General features: G+C 31.2%; 1 protein-coding gene across 1 annotated transcript in view; it reads right to left on the bottom strand.

The window, feature by feature from the left end:
* Positions 1 to 25,762, bottom strand: part of LOC148307899 (neural cell adhesion molecule 2-like) — a 151,345-nt gene that overhangs the window by 30,646 nt on the left and 94,937 nt on the right. The window contains exons 10-13 of the mRNA XM_088262593.1: positions 16,610 to 16,805; positions 14,701 to 14,804; positions 12,412 to 12,544; positions 3,808 to 4,001 (exon numbers count right to left, since the gene is read on the bottom strand). Of these exons, the coding sequence (XP_088118719.1) occupies positions 3,808 to 4,001; positions 12,412 to 12,544; positions 14,701 to 14,804; positions 16,610 to 16,805 (627 nt within the window). The remainder of the gene's footprint in view (positions 1 to 3,807; positions 4,002 to 12,411; positions 12,545 to 14,700; positions 14,805 to 16,609; positions 16,806 to 25,762) is intronic.

Genomic DNA, 25,762 nt, shown 5'->3' with positions numbered 1-25,762 from the left:
TTAAAATTTTTTATGGAAAAAAAAACGAACCATGTGACATAAGAGGCACTAGAACTTTAAAGGCTTCAGTATGTTAAAGTTCTTTAGTACATAGTAATTTATGAAATATTTTGAAATAATTGTGCAATAATGACGATGTTGTAATGCAGTGTACGGAATAATAGGCATCAAAGTATTACGTCTGTCTAATATGACGTCTATAGAGTAGATTAATTGGGACGTGTGAGAGACATTATACTCCTATAACAATGGAATAGTGCTACCAGGAGTTTAGAAGGTGGTAGGTTGAATATACCGCAGTTCTGCGCTACAAGTAAGTGTAAGGGTATTGTGTGCAAGTACTTCCCGTACAGACTCAAGTAATGTATCGCAATCCTAGAAATTCGCTATGAATTTCAACAATATGTACAACAAATTGTACATATTATAACTAAGTAAGAGCTCTTTGACAAAGGAGGTTATTAATTTAGCATTATTAACTCAAAAATATCCAAAATATTATTTGTGACATCTCAACATAGCTATGATTAGCTCAAATTATAAGCTAAGACAAAATAATGTTTTTAAATGTTTCTCAAGTATGTGAATATGATCCAGGATTCGGACCTCACATCCAAATGAAAGAGTCTCTATTAATTAAAGCTTTCCTCATCACAACATAGATGTCACTAGTGAACTTGAGCAAATTATGTTACTATCTATAAGTTTAAGTACTATATCTATAAGTTTTATGAATTGGGTTTTATGAGTAGAATTGGTGAATGTTACACGTGTGTAAAGACATCATTTAAACCAGCATATGACGGTTGTAAGCCCTGTAAAAGTCCAGACTTCCATATGGTTCTACATCTATGTTGAGATATCAAAAATAATGTTAAAATAACTTCTAATTGGAGATAATCCAGATTTGTGAACAAGTATTTGGATATACTCAAAATGTTGTAAATATCTAAAACGTATGTACCTATTATAAAAACATTTTTCTTTCAGAAAATTAATGTTTTGGTATTTAATATCGTCATGACTCACTCTCAAGCATAATCTAAATTATCATATTTTTATATTATTATTGTTTATTTACATTGTATATAATAACACAATTACAAAGAAAAATTACTGGAGTTTAATTTGATGACAGTTAATTCATGAAAAACAACTTGACAATAGAAGCAGGAAAGCCTGTAGAAAGAAGTAGGCATAATAAGGTAGATTAATTTCTCGGCAGAAAATATTTCCATGCCAGTATTATTAAAATGAGTTTTGTATATCCCACCGAAAATTTCCTTCAATATTGAAATTAAATACATTAATAAAAAATCAACTAAAAAGCCTATTGGTCTTATTGTAGGCTGTCGTTTTGAGATGTTATTGATTGGTCATTAAAAACGTTTCAGCACGGATATCATTAGTTAGGCCAGCTACAAAGGAATTCATTGAGAATAGAAGATATCATTTTTCAGATATTTGATATAAAGAATTGAGATATTGATTAAATCCACGATATAAAAGGTTATTATTATTACTGTAGAAAATAGTACTGATATTTTATAACAGTATCAAACTTGAGAACGTCTTTTAAAAAAAGAATATATATACATATATTAAATTATCAGTTTTATTATGGTACAATCAGGTATGCCAAATACTTGAAAGTGGTCATGTTAGGAGTTGTAACAATCGGCGGGTATGTATTAGGAGATGCATGAACGTGGAAGAGGTGAAGAATATTTGCAAAGACAGAGTGGTGTGGAGTTCTATTCTCTCTGCCTACCCCTGCGGGGAAGCAGCGTGATGGTTAGTTAGTTATCAATTTACTTTCTTGCGAAAAAATATAAATTACAATACTCTCCTTACCATCCATTGTTTACTTCGTGTAATACCACTTTTTTAAAACACTCATTTGTGACTACCGGTTTCGGAAAATTATTCTATCATCAGGTCATTCAAATTAAAATAAAATTATAACATCAAAATTATTAAAATTAAAATAAAATTATTACGATTAGACATTTTTAATTTTTTTTTTTCAAAAGATAGAAAAAAAATACACATGTCAAATCGTAATAATTTTATTTTAATTTTAATGACCTGATGATAGGATAATTTTCCGAAACCGGTAGTCACAAATAAGTGTTTAAAAAATGTGGTATTACACAAAGTAAACAATGGATGGTAAGGAGAGTGTTTTATTACCATACCACAAAGTTTTCAATGCTATTAATATACAAAATAAAATATAAATTAATTTAATACTACAATATCATCTGATGTATAAACATTTCAATGTAAACTATGGATATAAATTTAAATATCTTTTGATATCATATTGAAATAATAAATGAATAATGTATTTCGATATTATTCAGCATTATTTTTGTTTAAAAAAATGAATCGCAAAAAAGATTCTCTAAGGGAATAAAAAAATATAAATATACAAAGCGTCTTATTTCAAAAGAGGTTGACTTGAATAATAACTATTTTTCGACAAACGTATTCCTATTACATGTCTTTAAAATAGCTTTGAAATCAATATTTGATGTTTAAAAGCACCGAAACATAAAATTAAATGTATTTTACGTAAGGTTTTATTTTGAAAGGATTTATTTTCCAAACTATGTTATAGGTTTTATTTACTTTTGCAAAAACGAGGGGAGAAAAATAATGATTTATTTTCGGTGTACTTCAGAATATACAAGTGGAAACCATTAACACAGAAACAATGAAGTGTACAAGTAATTAGTAATATTTGATGGTAGTTTCAAAGGTCTCCTTTAAAGTTGAGAGAAAACTCGAGCGACTTTCCCAAAATTCTTGGAAATCTAGAATTGACTAGACAACAGCTAGAATTGACACGAGTTTTTCAACACTAATTGGTCAGATGTTGTTAATCAATGTTTGAGACAAAATATTGCGTAATGATACAAACCTATGTTTGTAATATAAATACGAAATAAAATATGAATCATAATATCAGTTGATTCTTGCGTAACGTTTATAAATACAAAGTTAAATCAAAGGAGCATTACGAAATTGTTAATAAATGTCTTCAATTAAATAATACAAACGGTTTGTTTGCGTCGAAACTTATTATAAGTCAACTCCCGATGTGTAATGATAAGGAAATTGGGTAACTGTGCTTCGGTACCGGGTTCGGTTCTCAGGGGATTTAAAACAAGTTTTTTTTCGTCCATGAGATTTATGATAATCTCAACTATACGTTTATTGGATTTTTGACATCTCAACGTAGGTGAAGAAAACTATGGACGAGCGGGTATTTATAGGGCTTATGACCTGTCATAGGTTGGTTACAGGGATATTAAAAGCTTTTAAATAATAATTGACAGTAAAATCGAGATACAATTTTGTTTCACATTTTCTAAAAATTTTGCAACTTCGTTAATAAAACAAAAATAAAAAAAATGTTTTGGAAGATAAAGTCTGTAAGGAAACTTAGATGCTTCTCTATCAAATCTGGGAATGCGGTGGGACAGCTTTTAATAAAGAAAAATTAGGGTTAATAATTGTACGGTTTGAAAATCTATGATGAGAATGATGAAGATGCCTGAATGTATGAAGAATGAAATGAGCCTGAAGGAATTTAAAAATAAATGTTTTTTTTTACTGTAAGAAGATGTTAATATAAGAGTTTGTTTTTCATAATAATAAAGTAAGTGTAAAAAAACAGTTTTTATTAAATGTAATATAAGATAACAAAAGAAATAAATAAAAAATAGATTTTGCATGAAAGTTCCACCAAGCTCGCTGCTGGCAAGGTGGCCCAAGGCTGTAATGTCTGTTGGCACCAACCTGCTTGTTTCTCGGCGTCTCCCAGCCGCAGCCCCGTGAGGGTGGCGGGAGGACTGCGCCCCTTGGCGTTGACAGCATACACCTCCAGACGCAGGGCTGCGCCCCCGTCGCCCCCCAGCGCGGGGTATTCGCCGAGCGACTCCAGCGCCTCCAGAGGCCACTGGAACACTGCCACCTGACTGCTCATATTGAAGCTGTGAAGTAAGATTTAACAATATCATTTATTGTATTCATAGTACTATTCTTGCATATTTTTCGAGCATTTCAAATACTTGAAAGTGGTCAGGTCATTTATGAGGAGATGCAATGAATGTGGAAGAAGCGAAGATTGTTTACATATTGAAGCTGTGAAATGAGATTTAACAATCATATAATATACTGTTTTTATGAAACACTCTCTTTATCATCCATTGTTAACATTGTGTAATACCACTTTTATAAACGCTCATTCGTGAGTACCGGTTTAGAAAAATCATTCCATCGTCAGGTCATTAAAATAAAATTATTACGATTTGACATTTGTATTAAAAAAAACATGTGACTAGTCCAACGCTTCAGGTACCAGTAATAATATAAAATACGTATTTAAGTTAAGAATTTAATTTAAGAAGTTAATGATTTCAAAACACATATTTATACGTAGGTCTTCCTAGTGTAGTTTTTAACGCATTTCATTATTTGTTAAAATTCAAAAGAATAAAAAGATTAACATTAAAATATGTAATTAAAATGTAAAGTAAAGTTTCTTTTAAAATCAATAAAAATATTTTATTATAACTTATTTATAATGTCTACCGGTTTCGAAGCTAACCGCTTCTTTATCAAGACTGATTAATCAGCATTAATCAGTCTTGATAAATAGGTTCGAAACCGGTAGGCATTATAATTAAGTTATAATAAAATAATTATAGTGATTTTAAAACAAATCTACAATTTAATTATAAAAGGGAAAATCACAAAGTTAGTGCTTCAAATATAAAATATAATAAAATGTGTTTTGACATAAATTATTAAGTAGGTATTTATATTTCTCATAAGGTAAAATGTATAGGAAACTGGAATCTTAAAAAAATATGAGATTTATTGAGAAGATGATATACCTTAATTAATAAAAATAAAGTTTTCATAAATGAGAGCCTTAAGTTTCATACGTGCTTTGGTCTTAATTAAACGGAATAAACAATGTTAGGATTAGCCGCACATTAATTCGTCCAGGGGTCCGAAGCAACTCCGTGTAGATCTTGAGGCAGCCTCGACTGAAACCATTTTAATCTAATTAAATCCCTCCTTAACGCTAGTTGCACGAAAGAACTAAGGACGGGCGCATTGCAGCTGAAGATAATTCAGCTCCAACTTCTCAACCGAAAAACTTTACGGCGAAAGCTCTATACATTTATTTTGTATTGCTTCGTTATGAATATTGGACGACAGCGAGAATGCTCACAAGTTCTGCGAGGCATAATTCCGAGCGACTGGTTCCGTCCCGAATTGCTGTCGGAAGCGATTGAAGACCTTATTTACTAGAAGTACTATTGTCTATGGAATCTACACAAGACAGTTAAATGCATCAGATATTATTAAATAATTACTACAGTATGGCATTGTTGGATAGGGGAACATACAACAACGCCTTGAACCCTATTAAAACAGTTTAGAGAATAAGAATTAAAGTAATTTTAAGAAGAAAAAAACCTATTCAACGAAATTATTGTTTTCAATATTCAAGGTCGCAAAAGTAGAAACTGTTTAAAAAAAACTGCAATTCTCCAACTATTTAAGGGTAAAAATTACCTAAATCTAAATAAAAGTTCATCTTTGAGGTATAAACACGACTTTACAATACCTAAATGCGATGCCAAACAATCCAACAGAACTTTAAATATTTGGAAACTTAGTATTTCAACAACCTTCCCACAGACATTAAAAATATTGAAGACTTTAAAATTCTAAAATGCTAAAAAACAAATTGAATGAATTTTATATATATTATGTTAATGTAAGAAAAAAAATCAATAAAAATGAATTGTAAATTGTAAAATAAGTGTAAGTACCTCTCCAAGCATAAGAGCTCAGTCCCTTTTTTGGAGAGAACTGCGTTTTTAATTTTAAGATTGTTAAAAATATTAAATTAAAAATATTAAGAATATTGAATAAATAAAAAAAACTTATTTCCAACATTTTGAGTGTGTTCCAAATACTTGTTCACAAATCTTAATTATCTCCAATCCAGATTTGTGATCGAGTATTTGAACATACTCAAAATGTAGTAAATACCATAAATAAATTGGTCAGATTATAAGCTAAAATAAAAAGGATATTTTCTAGCGTTTCTCATATACGTGAATATAATCCAGAAGTCGGACCTATGTAGGTACCTACTCTTGTATAAAAACTTTGTTTAATTTAGAAATTTCATTACTTTTTGCAATATAAAAGTTTTTAATATTTATTTAATAGTCTATGTTCTTGGCGTAATGGAACAGTCTTAAAACAGAACAAATGACAGCGAATTATGAATGTTTTAAACGTTTATGAGTTTAATATAAATCAAGAATAATATAAATAAATTCCTGTTTAATCTGAATCATAACAAACGATCTCGTTCAAAGCTTTTGATGCGACTTGAATAAATTATTATTATTTTCGTAGACCGAATAATTAATATTATAACAAGTCACTCAAGTTTATAATAATTTTAGAGATGTTTTTAGACCTCCCCTGGATTATTTCAAAGTATGAAATAGAATAAAAATTAATTGTATTGAAATGATGAAATGGAAATGGGAGTAATGTTATAATTTATTTGTACCTACAGCGAATTGCTCACGAAATCACTCCAGAAATGTTTCACGACAGAGTAGATTCCAATTTTCATTACATAAGTACTCGACATTTAATTAAAACTCATTCTTCCGTGAACAGTTTTATTGTTGCTCAAAAGGGATGAAATCTGCTTTTTCGAGAGGTCCTACTCACTTGCCTCCACTTTTAATCTCTTCACGAGATATTTTCTACTTACAAAAATACTGCAATTCTCCATCCGAGAGTATAAGAATTCTAACGAAGTATTTTAATATAATATTGTATGAAAACTGAAAAAAACGATATTTAACGTAATTAACGTTGATTATGAAGGTGCTCTGAATAAAAATAATTTTAAAGTAAACTATCAAGATAAGCTAAAAAAGGTGTATTAATCACTAAGATTTTTAAAAGTTGAAACATAAATGACGTCACGAAAGGTAAAGACGTCACGCGAGGTTCTCGAGTCAAACTAGTATTTAATAATTTTAGTAACATAAAAATCACTTAGATTTAGTGAGTTGGATTCGATATTGATTTTCCTAAACGCAGCTATGCAGCATTGAAATAAAAAAAAAAACGTTACCCTTTCTTGCAAGACAAATATTTTTGTTCGTAACCTGGGATGTTTTTAATCCGAGGTTCTACATTCTTGGTACTGCCATAACTAAAGATTAATGGTTACATTGAACAAAAAAAACTTTTATTAACAAAAATGTTTTCGAGAAGGTAATCTAAAGAAAACTGTCTCCACCTATTTCCTCCTTTCTTCAATCATACTATTCGATTACCGTATTTGATTTTTATTAGGTACATGTAAGAACTCTATATTGTTTGTAATAACCCGTTAAAGATTTCCTTATACGTAAAGTAGTATAATATTTATTATATATTATATAAGAGAGGAATATACCTGTTTTTTGGGTCAATTTGGACCATAAATTAATTTTAAAACTATTGGTTTCTTAAACGTAATGACTTACTTTGCATGCACATGTTTTTTACCGTTATCGTATTTTACTATTTTAATGTACAATACTGTGGGTTAAATGTTTTACTTTACTTTTGCGTACATCTTAAAATTTTGAATTTGTATTTACTATGTATATCTTACATACATGGTTAGTGCGCTCGGTTACCGTACTGGAAGTCCCGGGTTCGATTCCCAGGATGATAAGAGTTAAATAAATGTAAGATTTAATCACTCTTACATTTTTCAATGTTACCCTAAACCGGTACCTGAAGCAGATGTGTTAACGATCAAGATAATACTGCGTTTATATGATGCAGTGCCCTATGCACCATCGGGTGCGGATGATGGTTTGAAGAATGGAGAATGAATGTATACCTTACATATACTAATCATTCATATTTTGTCATGTTGTATAAATTGGTTACGGCAGTAAATAATAGACAGTAAATAAGACGATGGTTTGGCAGAAGCACCAAATCTCTGTTCCGAACTGCAGCATCAAAATTGAAGATAGCCATGATGATCGCCGATCTTTGTTAGAAGTGGCACAGAAAGAAGAAGTAAATAAATAAATAAATATTACATGAACGTGGGTATGCTTATTTTCCTCCGAGTAGAAACTGCTGTGAAAACGTTTAAATAAAACAAATGGATCTGGAAAGGGGACATCGATTTCCTCCAGAGCATTCGGGTGTTCGCACATGTTTTGCCGTTACTTTAGTTAGTAGGGATGTTTATGTTGATACCGAAGTTACGCTACCGGTATAGCTAGTATGTTCTTCTAATCCACTTGGTATGGTTTCAGGGAAAATTTATACCGAAGCGATGTAAAGATACACGTTATATTTGCATTCTGCGGAGATACCATATTTATTTGCAAAACGTACAACATAATACATGGTTGCTTTCGGCATGAACTTGCTTTAATCGCGATTCGAGCAGCAACCTTGCTCAATTTATGGTATGGAAACATTTTCATTTATGCTACAATGGGCCCCATAGGGAGCATTCAAAGTCTGTAGCCGTCAAGTTTTTATTTTTATTTTACAAGGAGAATGAGTAAAAAGTCTGTATTAATAATGCCCGGAGCTATTCAAAAACTTAACTGATTAAAAAGTAAAATCTGAGATTTATAAAGGCACTTATGTAATCATACATTAATAATTTACTAGCTGTACCCGGCCACGCTTTGCTGTTGCTCACCGTGGTTAAATGGAAATGAAAGAAGATAGAAAGCACAACATTTTAACAGTTGCTTACGTTCAACAGATTGAGCTGCCACTGCAGTAAAGGTATTTAAAAACACAAAGTAACTGTCAACGGTATTTAAAAACACAAGCGTATTTGAATGCGACGTTGTGTCTAATCAAATCGGTGAATAACTGCAGTAGATTTAAAATTTTGAATAAACGAAAATTTACAATTTTATTTATTTATCCGATATGCAAACGCTGAAAGTTGTATTTTATTTATAAAAGTGTAAAATTTTGTCAGTATCATAATTTAAGTTTATAGTTATACTAAGATTTTTGAAAACGGTCTTATAAAAATAATATATTCTTTTTTGACATCTCACCAAAGACGAAGAAGAACATGGAAGTCTTAGCATTTACAGGGCTGACGACCGTTATAAGTTGGTTTTAGTGATCACTTTACACACGTGTAACATTCACCAATTCTACCCATTATTCACAACCACACTTCTCAAATTAATGGAAGTTCTATAAATATATAAACCAATTTTGAAACATTATTCTTGAATCACTAGAACTTCACTAGAGACATCTATTGGTGAGATGAAAAGAAGCTTTTTATTGAGCAGAAACCCTTTTATTAGTTTTCCCGTAAATGCCCAGACTTCCATATTCTTCTTCATCTTTGATGAGATGTCAAAAAATAATATGAAAATAACTCCTGTAATTGGAGATAATCCAGATTTTGTGAACAAGTATTTGGACACACTCAAAATGTTGTTCATAAAAAAACGTTTATTGAAAATCTGTCTGCAGATAGGAAAGATATAGAAATACCCAGAAAGCAAAGCATCTCGTTTATTACTTCCAAATCCATATGGATGTTCAATAATGGGTAAAATAGTGTATGACACACATGTACATAAAGTAATTATTCGGGTCAGCTAAAAACAAGTCGTAAACTTATACTTCCATATTCCCTTCATTTAACAAAATACTCGAAGATCGCGTGTGTTGAGATATCTATACGTTTTATACAACGTTCTCGTATTTTGATTTTTAATTTCTTTTGCGGAAATCGAACTCTCGACCGAATGCACCTAGTATCATGTGATCCTGATGGTTGATGGCGTTTCGACAATCTCGATAGTAAATCCTATTGAAAAATTGAAGTTAACATTTCAACTTAAGATTATTATTTTTTACTTCTTAAATTTAAATTAAAATTAAAATTTAAGATTTTTTTTTCAACATTTTAAGTGTGTCCAAATACTTGTTCAAAAAATCTGGATTATCTCCAATTACAGGAGTTATTTTCATATTATTTTTTGACATCTCATCAAAGATGAAGAAGAATATGGAAGTCTGGGCATTCACGGGGATGACGACCGTCATAGGCTGGTTTAAGTGATCACTTTACACACGTGTAAAATTCACCAATTCTACCCATTATTGACAACCACACTACTCAAATTCTTGGAAGTTCTATATATATGAACAAATTTAGAAACCTTGTTCTTGAATCACTAGAACTTCACTAGAGAATTTGAGTAGTGTGGTTGTCAATAATGGGTAGAATTGGTGAATGTTACACGTGTGTAAAGTGATCACTTAAACCAACCTATGACGGTTGTCAGCCCCGTAAATGTCCAGACTTCCATATTCTTCTTCATCTTTGATGAGATGTCAAAAAAAAAAAATTCTTAAATAAAATTATATATTTTACATAAACTTGTTTTTATTCAAAATCTAAGGAGGTATTTTTTGAAAACCAAAAACTTAAGAAAAGCTTCGCCGTAAACTTTGTAAAAAGGAATATGATTTGTGATTGTTTTGTTTGAACGTCTGGCTTACCTGTCGAAGGTCGAAGTTCGACTAAATTCACTTAACCCAAAGATGGGGGTTAAATTATTAGAAAGGTCATGACACGGGTCCAACTCGTCAAGTATTCCGTTATAAAATACTTAACTAAGTTTGTGATGAACTGGAAAGGAAACTTTTAAGTAGCGCCATTTTGTTACAATATTTTTTTATTCAAGTACTGAAGGCACATTCTGTACAGCATGAAATATAATATATACACAGGGTGGCTGGAAAATTTTGTAAATTAAAAACGATCCAACTCATAATATACATATGTATGTGAATAATAATAATATAAAATCTTTATTTAATCTTTATTCAATAAAAAAAATATTATTTTCGAAATAGGACCATAGTTGTTATGCTATACTCTGAATATATTTGTTTGTAATAAACATACTCATGAACGTGTCTAAAATGTAATTTTTCCATCTTTTTGTTATTTTTCTATTATTTTTTTTAATATGTGACTTTTACTTTATTTAAACCTAGTATATGTAAGAACTCATTCAATTGCTAGTCTTGCTCTTAAAGATTTACAACGTTTGAAAATGTGTAATATGCGTGATATTTAGTGACATTTACTGCAAGAAAAATTAAATAAAAGGAATTTTTTTTTGTTGTTAAAATTGAACTAAATTATTTCAGTTTTTATTTGTTCTACTTTGTTTTTTTGATAAAATCATAATTTTAATTTTTAACATTTTTTGAATTTTTATTTTAGTTTGAGAGTATTTTAAAGTAATTTTATTAACTCTTATGCTTACTTTGAAAAGAAATAAAGTTAGGAAATGGGCTTAGGGTTCAAAATATATACGCAATCATCGAGCGTTGGAGAAAGATTCTCCGATGTTGCTTTTTTTAATTTCATATCCTGGAAGCGAGGCGAGTTTCTTTGTGGAAAACAACATTTAAAGTTTTGGTCCCACCGTTTAGTTTCAAGATCCAGTGAACTGAGAGGATAGATATATGTAGTACATATTCTACTTTTACGACAGACTTTTTTTGTTATTCGATTATATAAACAAATGCGTTATAAAATATATATGTCGCTTTACGAAGAGTGCATATATTCAGTAGGTATTTGCAATGTGAATATTCTTAATGCATTAAAGATTTTAAAAATTATTTTTATATCCTATTATTGGGCGCAAAAAAATATATATATTAATAACCTCATAATATTTTTCGTTCACCATGTATAATTTTATGATTACGAAAATTAAGGAAAGGCAAAGCCAAATTTCTTATTGTTATTTTTACTTTCGTGAGAACTCTCTTGTTTTATGTATAAGTTAACGATACTATTAATAAAGTTTTATCTGACGATTTATTTTATTATTTTACGTTAGTATTTACAAAACCCTAAAAAATACAATCAACTCAGATTTTTTTTTTGTAAAAAGAAAATGTCTGTATTTATCATCCATGTACGTTTTTATTTTTACTTGAAATATTGTGAACTGACATTTAGAACTTTTGTAACCGACTTAAATATTATCATCTGTTACAACCAGAAACTATAGTACAAGTATTTACTCGAGGTCGAGAGAAGTGTAATGAAAATACGTAACACGAAAGCACTCTAAAGCTTTCTGGCATGCAGAGGAGTGAACGATACCAACTTCCTTCACACACTGATGCATGTGACACGAGGGGATAATTGGTTTCTAAACTGCTTGTATAAAATCTCGCATCATTTTTGGATGAGAAGCGTTTGGTTTAAACTTTAAATAAATATAACAGTTATATGGAAATGGGTATCTGACTTACATAGAATGGGGATTTGATCCGCTATAGACCTCCAGGACGAAGAACTGTGGTAAACCTCCATCGTATCCTGGTTCACAAGATACTTCGCCAGTATTGTTGCTGAGAGAACAGTTCGTCAAAGGCTGTGGTCGTCCTATTTAGAAATAAAGAAACAAAACATAGAATGTAATTGTATTTAGTTTTTAAATAGTAAAATTAAATTTATTTGAAATCACATATTACATAGAGACGTCGATTTCAAGACTGCCTTATCTAAAAAGCGTTCTTTTTATAGTATATAAGCTATGAGGTACAAAATGGATAATAGTGTAATGTTAAATTTAATTAAATACCGTAGAAATAAACATGTTGAGAATTCCTTTGAATTTTTCCACGATCGACGAGAAATTAAATCTAAATTGGAATTTATTACGTTATTTCCATCATTTCGCTAATCGTTCGCTATATGGAAAAAACTCATACAAAAATGAACAGTTCATAATGTGGTTTTAACCGGGTTTTTAATCAAAATTCAGGATTTTAATTAAAAAAAGGGATATTCGAAGTAATGTTTAAATCGATGTTTCGTCTATTTCAGCGGAATAAAACAAGTCGGAAGTAATAATGCAATATGGAACGTTACGCTATCACGCTAATAACCGTAAACTATTACCGCTATCGAACATAAAACGTTTGCGGTGTATATTCCGGGCGGAATTACAGAACTATTGGCAGAACACACCCAGCAGACAACGGATGTGCAATTATTATTGCGCGGGCAATTAAGGATTATAAGTGTTGAGCGCAGTATTTAAAATATTGAAAAATAACGCCGGATCCCACAAAAGCACGCAAATACGGCGCTCATTAGCTTACCAAAGCTTTTTCCAAATATGCGCCATTTGCCAACTACGGCATTGTGATCGTAATGGACGCGCCGAGTGGATGCGGTGCTTTGGACATTCTATTTTTAAATTATGTATTGTGCAAAATTACTGGGCTATACATTTATTTAATGCCGAGGTCTTTAAAGTACAAGTACAATGGGGAAAGAAAATAAAAATGATTTATTTACGAAATAACGAAAGAAGGCCATTGTTCGAGCTGAATAAAATTAATTGAAATTATATTCACTCTATTTACACCGAGATCTTTTCAGATGTCTCGATAAAAAAATCCCAGGAAATATCTCACAACATACTACAATGAGATTTAATACAATTTAGCCCTCCCATTTAGAGATTTTTTAAACCAATGACTTTAAGCGTAATTTATTATTGGCTACTTAAACCTACCCGGTGTATCAATTTCACTGTTTACAAATAGTATTTGGACGTATTTTTAGGACGCCAATGAGATTACAGAAGTCACGTGGAAAAAGATCAAACATTAATAATTAATTTAAAATAACTGCATGATATTTTAAATTCATAATTTATGTTTTATATTTTTCCACGTAACTTATGTAATCACATTGGCGTCCTAAAAATTCAAACGCAAAAACTCGAAATATAATTTAATTATATGTATAAATAAACTGCTACATACCTGTTGGGGGACTTAACTGGAATCATTAAACACAGTACGCAGGTTTGTGTAGAAAATGATAAATGATGCTAAAAGCCATTAGCGCGAAATGAATTAATATTTATTTAGAAATTTAACAGTGTTTATTTTTTATGATGATTTCACTCATAATTTACGCAGTTGAATACTTACGCAAAATGGTAATTATCATTTTGTTTTCAGGGGACTTTTGGTAAAAGACGTATGCCTTTTGCCATGGAACGACTATGAATAGTGCGCATGACACAAGAAAGCGCGTGTTATTTAGGCTGAGATCTCTAACGTTCAAAATCAGAGGCCGGCCGCGCTAGGGGTCAAACGTGTTTCTGCGCACATATTTTTAAGAATAAAATTGGAACTTGGCTTTTTAAAAAAGATATTTGGAATTTTTTTTAAATACTCTTAACCTTCAATATCTCTTCTTAAAACTATTTATGAATAAAAAAAAAACTTAATTTTCTTCACAAAAACGGCGTTTTAAGCAAAAAAATCAATTACGTCAAATGTTACCTGGATTGAAAGAGTATTAAGTAGCGATTTAATGTAAATCGGGCCTTAAAAATGACGTACGCACACCTTGTTCTGCGGTCAAGCCTGTAGCAATATTTTTAATTATTTTCGTACCGAGCATACAACCTTTCGTGCGGCTTGACCCTACCGATGCTTGCACAGCAATAGTCGTGCGGTTAAACCAGTACGTGTAAAGGCAACAAAAAAGTAAGAAAAGTGTGTTTCATATCTCACCTGCCGCTACAATCTGGAAGATGCAGGGAACCACTTGGTGTCCCACGTCATTGATCGCCGTGCAAGACAAGGTCCCGAAATCCAAGTCCGTGACGGGAGTATACCTGAAACAAAACCCCCTTAAGAACTCCGCTCACGTTCCCATAACTTGATTGGAAAATAAAGCCAACGAAATTCTCAATTTATCAAATATGAAACGAAATACACACGCCACTTTTGAAATATAAAAAAGGCTAAACATTTTATTTCGTATAAAAAAATCAACGTGTATTTCGAATTCGCTTAAATGGAAAGTAAAATAAGCGAAACATTTGTGAAAAGCGACGATAAAAGAGTCTGTATCGAATTGGCTTTTAAAAAGAAAACCATTTTGGATTTTCAATACTCAATCAGCCGACAAATTAAATTTCATATTATTTGTGTTGTATAAATGTTGAGAATTCCAATATACGTATTTATTGTGTACTTTTTCTTCAGAATTGATAAAGCATTTGACAAATAAATTTGAATTTATTGACTTCACATACTTTTGAAATTGTTTATTTTGAAATTGTTTATGTAAAATATATGCAAAATGGATGTATGATTACGGACAGAATGATGAACGTTACACAAATGTATAAAATGATCACTTCAGCTAGCCAAATTGTAATGTCGTTTCATATGATTCGCTCATATATCTATATATATATATATATATATATATATATATATATATATATATATATATATATATATATATATATATATATATATATAAATATATATATATATATATATATATATATATATATATATACATATATATATATATATTTATATATATATATATATATATATATATATATATATATATATATATATATATATATATATATATATATATATATATATATATGTATATATATATATATATATATATATATATATATATATATATATATATATATATATATATATATAAATAAAAATCTTTTGTCCGCCTCCGTAGTGTAATGGTCAGCACGCTCGGCTACCGTTCTGGTGGTCCCGGGTTCGATTCCCAAGAGGGGTAAAATAAATATAAGTGATTTTTTCACTGTCATATTTATTCAATATTACCCTGGACTGGTACCTGAAGCGGAGGGCTGATCACCTTTCCTTCATGTGTAAACGATCAAGATAACACTGCGTTTATATGAAACAGTGCCCTATGCACCATTGGGGTGCGGATAAGGGTTTTATTTTTATTTATATATATAAATACATACATAAGTTAAATATTCATTAACAAAAGACTCGGTCTCGATGTTAACGAGGAAAAAACAAGTTACGTATAATACACATCGATATGAAACATGATTTTTTTTTCTGTTTTGTGGAAAAAATGATATTCAATCTTTTTGATTGATTGAACGGTGATTTATCAATCTGTTTACATACTGCAGCTGTCTAGTTCACAAATGTCAAATATGATTGAGGTACGACGCCATTTGCAAAAATTATAACATCTTCGGATAGGGTCATGAATTTCGTGCCACCTTATATCGTAGTCGTACAGGAGAAAGTGACCAACTAACAAAACGTAAAATGTTCAGGAGGGCCATTTAAGTCACTTTTGCTAGGCAAGAAAATAAACATCAATGCAGTTAGTCATTTTTACCAAGTCAATTTATTATACTTCCAAGTTTGAAATCCTTTGGGATTGTTTTCAGGGCAATATTAAGCTAGTAAGATATCAAATAGTCAATGATCACGTTATTGTAAAAAATGCACTTGGTCACTTTCTCCTCTATGACTACGATATATTGTAATGAGACGTTCAATGTTCAACCCTTTTGGCACTAAAAATGATATAACAATAAAATAAAACTCATAACATTGCAAAGTCCGATCGAGGTGACGCAGAAGGGATCAAGTAGCAAATTACCTGAGTATACTGGCGCTGCCGTTGGAGGTGAAGCGATCGGCTCCGACGTCCAGCGTCTCGCCCGAGTTGTTGAACTTCCACTTGAACGCCCTAGCTGGAGGATCGGCGTCCACGTCACACAGGACCAGCACCCTCTCCCCGCGCGCCGCGCCCACCGCCATCACCCCCGCGCCGCCCTTGATGCATATCGGGGCGACTGGACAAAAAACGATTTATTTCTTTATGATATAGATTTGTAGGATTACCAGAGATATTGGAAGGATGACATTTATTAAACGTGTATCATTTAATTTGTTCTTGTAGGTTTATTGGTAACGCTTGTGAGGTAGTATTTTACAAAAATGGCCAAATTTAGTATATTTTTATTATTATTACTATATACAATTAAAATCAGAAGTATTTAAAAAAAACATTTTTTTAAATTTCATAAATTGATTGGGCAGTCATTTATATAGTATCAGTTGATGTTACATGTTACAGTTACAGATAATTAATCAGGTTATATGATTTTATCCATTTTTAATTTAAGTTTTATTTTATTTGTGGTAATAATATCTATCCACTTTTAATTTAAGTTTCACTTGGTAAATACCGCTAAATCTATTTTGACATGTGTTTTCGAGCGTTCATGTAGATTTGTTCAATCACATACGTTGTTTTAATGACAATTATTTCTTAATTTCTGTTTAGCTTATTTATACTCGTATTTGAACATTTATTTTATTATCAAGTCCCATAAATTGATTTCCTTGTTTTATATTTCACCAAAAAGCATGACGGTACCTACAGAAAGGTTTTAAAAATAAATTCGAAATACACAGTCAGTCCATTTTTTACGTAATTAATCGCAGACTCCAATTATTAGCGTTCATTGTTCAAAAGAAAAACAAAAATGGTCGCTGAATTTATGGCATAGCGACCGGTAACGATAATAAATTTTTCAGAAGAAATTTATAAAAATTTTAATTTGCAAAAAATAAAAATAATAGATCAAAACACTCTCTCGGAGAGAAGCTAAGTGGCCTTCAACATCACGACTGTATTAATCAAAATTTTGGTTAAAAATACCGCGAGATTAAATGAAGTGACATTGCCGGGGCCCTCATCTGCTCTAGGTGGCAGGTCCCATTCCACGCAATACCCACAGGAGCGGACGGGGGGGACCACCTTCCTTTTTAGAAATTAGAATTTTTAAATTACGGACCTTAAACACGACCCGTTTGACGTTGAAATACAAGTGTCATGGTTGCTTAACAAATTTCATAAAATTTTAGTAGGTACTATAGAGAAGATGCCGGCAGGCGCCGACAAAGAAACTGATTATTCAAATATTTACGTTTACTTCCACCGAATTCAACATGGATGGTGGAATTTCCAACAATCATAATCGGTTTTCGTTAATCGAAAATATTCATAAACGAAAAATCGAGATGGATTTTGCAAATTTTAAAACATACTCCTTGTTAATGTTGTTTGAATTTTTAATAATTTAATTTTGTATTAATAATACGTGATAGATTTTTATCTTATCAAAACATCCATGAAAGGAAATTTGATCATCAGATTTGCAGGTTTATGGAAGTTTTAAAGTTTTTAATACATATGTATATCGCAGTATGTTTGAAGTGTGCTGCAATATAAACATTTAAAAAAATGTCTTAAATATGAATTTATTATTCAATGGTGCAAAAGGCACCGCATTGTTTTGTCCCAATGCTTACTTGATCATCAATAATACATAAATTATATTAATTTCTCTATGACCAAATAAATAAATACATATGTGAAGACAAAGTATTTTCCTGCATTCTTACTTCTAGGATGCAGTGGGATGATATTGATATTAAAAGGATGACATAAGTGAAGAACTCAGGGTGAACGACATTACTAGAAAGAAAACGAAATGGAGGATGAAAAAAGTATCAAAATGAGAATGGTAGCAATAGCATGGTTACCCGGGGTAGAAAAGCCGTACTCGCACAAGCTTGTGTAAGCTAATATGGACGAGTCCTTTGAGGGATGAACCTAATAAATTTGCGTTATTCTGATGAGCTAATGAAAATAAAGGTAAGTTCTCTTTTAGTTATTTTTTTCGTTTTTCTAATCGTTAATTATGTTGCTACCCAGTGTTTTATATCGTTGACTCTGTATTAGAATTTCTTGGCTCGATCCACCTAACACAACTTGATTTTAATTTCAATTGATAGTATAAAATATGAATATTTATGAAATAAAATATAAAGTCCTACTTTATATTATGATAAATCATAAAAGCGCGCCTCCATAGTATCATGGTAAGTGCGTTTAGCTACCATGCTGGAGACTTCGGGTTCGATTATCAAGGGGATCAAAATAAATATATTGTAAAATAACAACTATTTTTTCCCACATTTATTTATTTGACCAGTGACCGGGTTTCGTCGTTACCGACATCATCAGACCGGTACTGACATCATCACCAGTCTGATGATGTCGGTAATGACGGTGCCCGCGATGGTTACATAAAATAAATGCGGGAAAACTATAAACTTATTTTTTTTTAATATAAAATGCAGTTCTACCAAGAAATGTCAGTAAAAACTTAAATCTAACGAAGTAAATATACCTACTCATAATTGCTTTTTTACTCTGATATTTATTTGCTATCATCCTGGACTGATCGATGGGTCAACTTAACATTGGACCAATTTTATATAGTGCCCTATACACCATTGGATGCAGATACGGTGCAGATACCCCCAGCAGTGAAGATTATAATAAGAACACAAAAACCTCTTTACAACATTTTGAGTGTGTCCAAATAAAAAGCTTCTTTACATCTCACCAATGGATGTCTCTAGTGAAGTTCTAGTGATTCAAGAACAATGTTTCAAAATTGGTTCATATATATAGAACTTATGAAATATGATCGAATATGAATATATAGAACTTCCAAGAATTTGAGTAGTATGGTTGTCAATAATGCGTAGAATTGGTGAATGTTACACGTGTGTAAAGTGGTCACTAAAAACCAGCCTATGACGGTCGTCAGCCCCGTAAATGCCCAGACTTCCATATTCTTCTTCATCTTTGATGAGATGACAAAAATAATACAAAAACCTCTCTTTATAACAAATAAACGTTTAAATTAAATAAATTTTATCAATTAAAAGTACCGCGGAATTTTCGGTTACTAGTGTCCCGCGTAGGGTGGTCGGCAATGAGGGGCTGCTTGAGGGTGAAGTGCTTCATATTTCACAATTTTTATTCGGGGAAATAAATCAAGCGTTCACAGCGGGGCCGAGAGGGGGAGGATGAACCCCGAAATAACACCGGTGTTCTCCGGTTATGAAATTTCATCGATTGAAAAATACATAATCCGATTTCGCGGGCCAGCGGGACGCGCGTTTGTCAACGGATAAAATTAAAGAATCGCGTGTTTTGGGCTGCCATAGTGAACTTATGGCTGTGTACGAAAATTGTAAGAAATTTTATCTTTGAAGCAATAAAATATGAGCAGCCATTGTTAACATTTATTTAACTTTTACAGAGAAAAAATATTCTGGGAAGGTTCCGTTTTATTTCAATTCACCGAATATTTCAGTATTGAGCGGCCGTTTTATATCTATTGTACTTTTAAATTTCACGATTATTTCTTCTTCAAAAACAAGTTAGTTTTTATATTTTCTATTGATGTAAACGACTCACGACAAAGTTATTTTTCTCCTCCTGAAAAACCTCTATGAAGTTTTGGGATGATTATCATTATATTGTGCACTAGTTATACATGGCCACGCGATGCTGTGGCTCAGTCTAGTTAAATAGAAAAAAATGTGCATATCAAAGTGTGCGTATTTAAACGCAACATTGTGACACAATTTCATAGTTATCGGTAAATGACTTAAGGAAATTTAAGTTGGTGAACAAAAGAGCATTGACATTTTTATAGTAAAGATTATTTGGAAAAAATCGTGTGAAGTTTGAAAAATGAAAGTATTACGTAAGTAACTAACGAATAATCACGCCGCTTCCCCGCAGTAGTAGGTGGTGAAAATAGCACGCTACACATTTTTTTTGTAAACATTATTCCCCTCTTTCACATTCATGCATGTCCTCACGAGTTTATCAAGTCCTTCTCAAAACTGACGTAATATCGTCATATTAGTTTTCTCTGTCACACCCATTTTTACAAGTGGACACTTCTTAAATAAGAAAGTAAGGAACACATTTTTTATATTTACACTAATATTTTTTTAGATGCACACCTGCTGCTACAGGATTAAAATACTGAAAGATTATATGTTTTATTTTGAAAAAAGGAGTATTTTACAATATAAAGGAAAATAAATTAACTGTGAGACAAAAAAAAACTGGAATGATTGCAATATATACATTGGTTACAGTACAGTTCACTGCACATTATCATTGCCTATTTATAAAAAGAAGAGTAGAAATAGCCATTTCAATTACTTTCCGATACTTGCCTCTCCGTTCCAATTCTATCAAAATTAATCAGAACAACGAGTAAAAGTAATGGTACCGAAAAAAATATATTACAAAGTTTCATTTTACGGTATATTAAAAAGTTGGAGCCTAATAATTGTTTACTCGGCCGAGTGTGTACTTGCTTTGGCAGTTAAGTAATTCGAAGAAAGTTTGCTTTTGTGGGTAAAACTTTGTTCTGCCGTAGGAATCCAAAAAACTTCTTAAGGGAATGAAAATTGCAAGAACGAAAGACAAAATAATTAATGTAAAATTAGGTTTGTTTGAATGAAACATTACGGCGAAGTTTTAAACTGAGATAAATAAAACCCATTAGATACGTAATAAGTACTAATTTCAATTAAGCGTAATGAATATTAATTGTTGAACATAGGACTTTCTTTTGACGACGTCATTTAATTTTTAATAATGAAATGGTCGATTAGAGGATGAACGTTATTAATAATTTTCCTTGTTATTATACCCAATATGCGCTCCCTCAGACGAATGTGTGGAAAATCATTGTATGACAGAACTAAAAACGACGATATAAGAAAGGAATGTAAGGCTGAACGAGGAATAATTGAAAAGATAATGAAGAATTCTTTGCGGTGGTATGGACCTGTGGAGCGAATGGATAACGAGAGAATGACTAAGAAAATATATGTGGCGAATGTGAGAGGAAAAACAGAACGCGGACGACCGAAAAAGACTTGGCACGATCAGATCAATCAGAACCTAAAATCTGGAGGTGTCAAAAGTCTGCGTAATCGGAGGGCATGTATGACTAGATGTATAGATGTGAAGGAGGCGAGGAGTTTATGTCAGGACAGAAGAGTGTGGCGTTCCATCCTCTCTGCCTACCCCTGCGGGGAAACGGCGTGATGGTAGTAGTAGTAGTTATACTCAATATTAGATATGGGATTAATAGTTTACTGCTATTATTTCTGTTGCCCGATTGAAATGGTATTCGTCACTTTTTCTCGGTTTATGTATATATTTTCAGGTAAAACAACGAGTTATTTTAAGGAAATCGTTATTTAATTTTAACGCCCGTGCTTTTTCCTTTTGAATTCTGTGACATTTTTACGGGGTTTTCAATTTGTCCTTGGCATGATTAGCTTTAAGGGATCGAATAAAACCTAATTGAAGAATGACTTATTTTAAAGAAGTCCTTGTTTGATTCTTTGTTCTGATATTATTATTTATTTTTAGGCATTTTAATGGTGTTTAAAAAAAATTTAAAGTAAAAAAAGAGTCTAACAAAGACGGTGCAAAGTATTAAATACATATTAGGATATCCCTCTCTGTCAGGCAGTATTCACCAATTGCTAGGTGAAGCTCTTTATCAGTGCCTTTGACAGGTTGTAAGTCCTGTAAATACCTTTTATAAATTCTTCTTTTCTAAATTCTTCTTCAACTATGTTGAGTTGTCAAAAATTCTTATCAGTGCCTGCCGCTTCTTGTGATTCCAGGACTACCTCAACCTCTTCTTCCGCCATATTGGCAATATTAGCTGGTCAGTGCGGTGAGTCATAACATCGGAAATTTTATCTCATGTCTGCTATCCTCTCCGAACACCTATTGACGCAATATTTCATTTATTGTTTCGGCATTAACTTTGTGGTAAAACATGTTACAATGATTAAAGAAAACTCTTAGTTTTTTACCACTTGAGTTTTATTATAGACTACATCAAATAGATATTGCAAATCACATAATAGATACTAATCACTCATTTCATTCTCATAAATTAAAATTATTACACCTTGTTCCCTATAAAGGCAAAATTATGAATTATCTTGAAAATATAGAAATCCAAAAAAATCGAAATTCTAATAATAATTCATTGAATAATATATTGTTTCAAAATTCTTCACCTTTGCTTTCCATTTTTCCTTTGTTTTCAAACTCCGTCCCTTGACTAACCCCTTCCCCTTACTTTCCCCTCTCCTTATTTATAGAACAATTTTATATTTTATATTTTAGTTACTATACAGACCTGAATGATGGAAGTTTAACTTCTGAAACATGTTGTCTATACTAAAACTCAAGTGGTAAAAAACGAAGTGTTTTCTTTAATCATTATTGACGCAATGTTATGAACATTTTTCTCCTTCATATTTTTGATTTGAAACTGATGCTGATCATGGAGCGTTATATCACTCTTTGGTTTTTGACGCATTTCTCTTGAATCTTGATCCCTATACAAGCTAGATTTTTAAAATCACGTATGAAGTGGCTTAATTTGAAAAAATTTTTGTTGAGGAATACCAGAATAATCTTTTTTATTTGTATAAAAAAGTTTTATCTCTAGATCCGGAAGCTCACGGCTTATCTGCGTTAACGGTAAGACTACCATTGTCATAGAAGACTTATTATTTCTAATTTCATCAAAAAAGTTACCTCGTTAAAAGTTTTTTTTGCATAACGTTCTCCGGATATTATATTACTTTAGAATAACTTCTTTTACTTTTGCTTGATAATATTAAAAAGTTTATTCTATTTTATCTCAAATGAAGTAAAAAATCGTTTTATTATTTCTTTGTATTTCTTTCTTCATACAGCTAATTTTATTTTATTTTAATTTAGCTGTTATTTGTAAATAATAATCGGAAATAATAATATCGCTGACAAACCACATCAGCTGACTTGGTGGGTCTCCTTAAAATAAATCAATTTCCTGAATATTATTTATCACAACTGTAAAAAACGTAAATTAAAAATATGAATAGTAAAAAAAAAACATATGTAGGTTTTTTACAATTAATATTTTTACATTTGAAGGTTGTAGTTTGAAAAGTGAACGTTATGAATGTTGTTGTAAATATAATACTTTAAATGGTCAGACATCCATATTCCTATTTCAATAGACTAATTTATCTATTTTAGATATCAATAAAAACCTTATAATGAATGATAAAATCACACCGTCCAACAAAGGCATTTATTATATCATCACCCAAGGGCCAGTTCTAGTTTTGTATTTCCACTAAGTGCAAAGAAGACAACTTTGAAAAGATAAAAAAAAACTTTATTTATACTTATTTTAAGAAAAGAGGCCATGAAAATGTGGATAGTGTAGAAAGTTGACAGGGTGAATGACAAAAGGAAGAAGTATGAAGAAAAGTAAAAAATTCAGTTTTATTAAATGAAGAAAAGTTACACATGATGAGACAAGACATCTCCTGGAATAATGATGAGAAATAAAACCCTGAAGAAGCAAAGACAGAAAGAAAAAGTCTTAGGTTTCACAACTTAAAGGAGTGGACGAAGGGACCTTTTAAGATATACGTATATGATGACAAAAGCTTGAGTTGCATCACTAGATAAAGAAAAAAGCCGTATCTGTTTTGTATATATCATATAACCATAATGTACCCATATCGATAAAACAAAACGACTATGATTGACAGTAATTATAAATATAATGTCCGTTGAATCGAAAATCTGTTTTGATTTCATACACACTAGTCGAAATTATTTCACCCACACCTTCATTACTAAACTTTATATTATATTTTGTTTAATTATTTAAAGTAGAAAAATACTTCAGAATGCTTTGAGTATTTCCAAATATTTGTTCTAGGTATCATATAGGAGTTATTTTTAAATTGACATCTACATGAATAAAAATATGGAAATTTTTACTGGTCAGACTTCCATATTCTTCATCCATATTGATATATTAAAAGAAAAAATGACAAATCAATTCATACTGAAAAAAGTTACAAATAGTTACTCGCATGTAGATTCTCGCGAGATTCAGGCAACACTGTATTAAGATTTAGTTTTTTAAAAGGAAACTGATGTAGTGAATCAATTCATACTGAAAATAGTTTTAAAATGTTATATACTTACTCGCATGCAGATTCTCGCGAGATTCGGGCAAGAGTGTCTTGAGATTTAGTTTTTAAAAAGAAAACTGATACTACAAACATCCTTAAAATAGTTATGAATTTAACTTTTCATAACTATTTTAAGGATGTTTGTAGTATCAGTTTCCTTTTTAAAAACCAAATCTCAAGACACTCTTGCCCGAATCTCGCGAGAATCTGCATGCGAGTAAGTATATAACTTTTAAAAACTATTTTCAGTATGAATTGATTCACTACATCAGTTTCCTTTTAAAAAACTAAATCTGAATACACTATTGCCCGAATCTCGCGAGAATCTACATGCGAGTAACTATTTGTAACCTTTTTCAGTATGAATTGATGTGTCTTTTTCTCTTTTAATATATCAATATGGATGAAGAATATGGAAGTCTGACATGTACAAATTTCCATATTTTTATTCATATAGATGTCAATTTAAAAATAACTCCTATATGATACCTAGAACAAATATTAGGAAATACTCAAAGCATTCTGAAGTATTACTCGCACGCAGATTCTGGTAAAAGTTTCATAAGATTCAGTTTTTAAAAAGGATTCTGTTGTGGTGAATGTGTTCATTACACGCGTTCGGAGTAAGATGAGATCTATATTGTTTTCCTAACAGGTAAACACGGTGTAAAGTGTTACGAACGTGATATGCAAACAATAAACAATCGAGCAAATAAACACTCGTGCTAGTAGAGGTGTGCGTGCTTCAGCTCTAAAATTTGATTTCAGGGAAATTTTACCGCGAGAGCTATTTCAGGAAAATAATAATATCACTTTCATATTGAAAGTGAAGTTTGAAAGCCAA

The sequence above is a fragment of the Brachycentrus maculatus genome, unplaced genomic scaffold (genome assembly GCF_059751285.1).
Source record: "Brachycentrus maculatus isolate JH-2025_06_01 unplaced genomic scaffold, ASM5975128v1 h1tg000185l, whole genome shotgun sequence".
Taxonomy (NCBI): Eukaryota; Metazoa; Arthropoda; class Insecta; order Trichoptera; family Brachycentridae; genus Brachycentrus; species Brachycentrus maculatus.
This window is presented reverse-complemented; position numbering and strand designations above follow the sequence as displayed.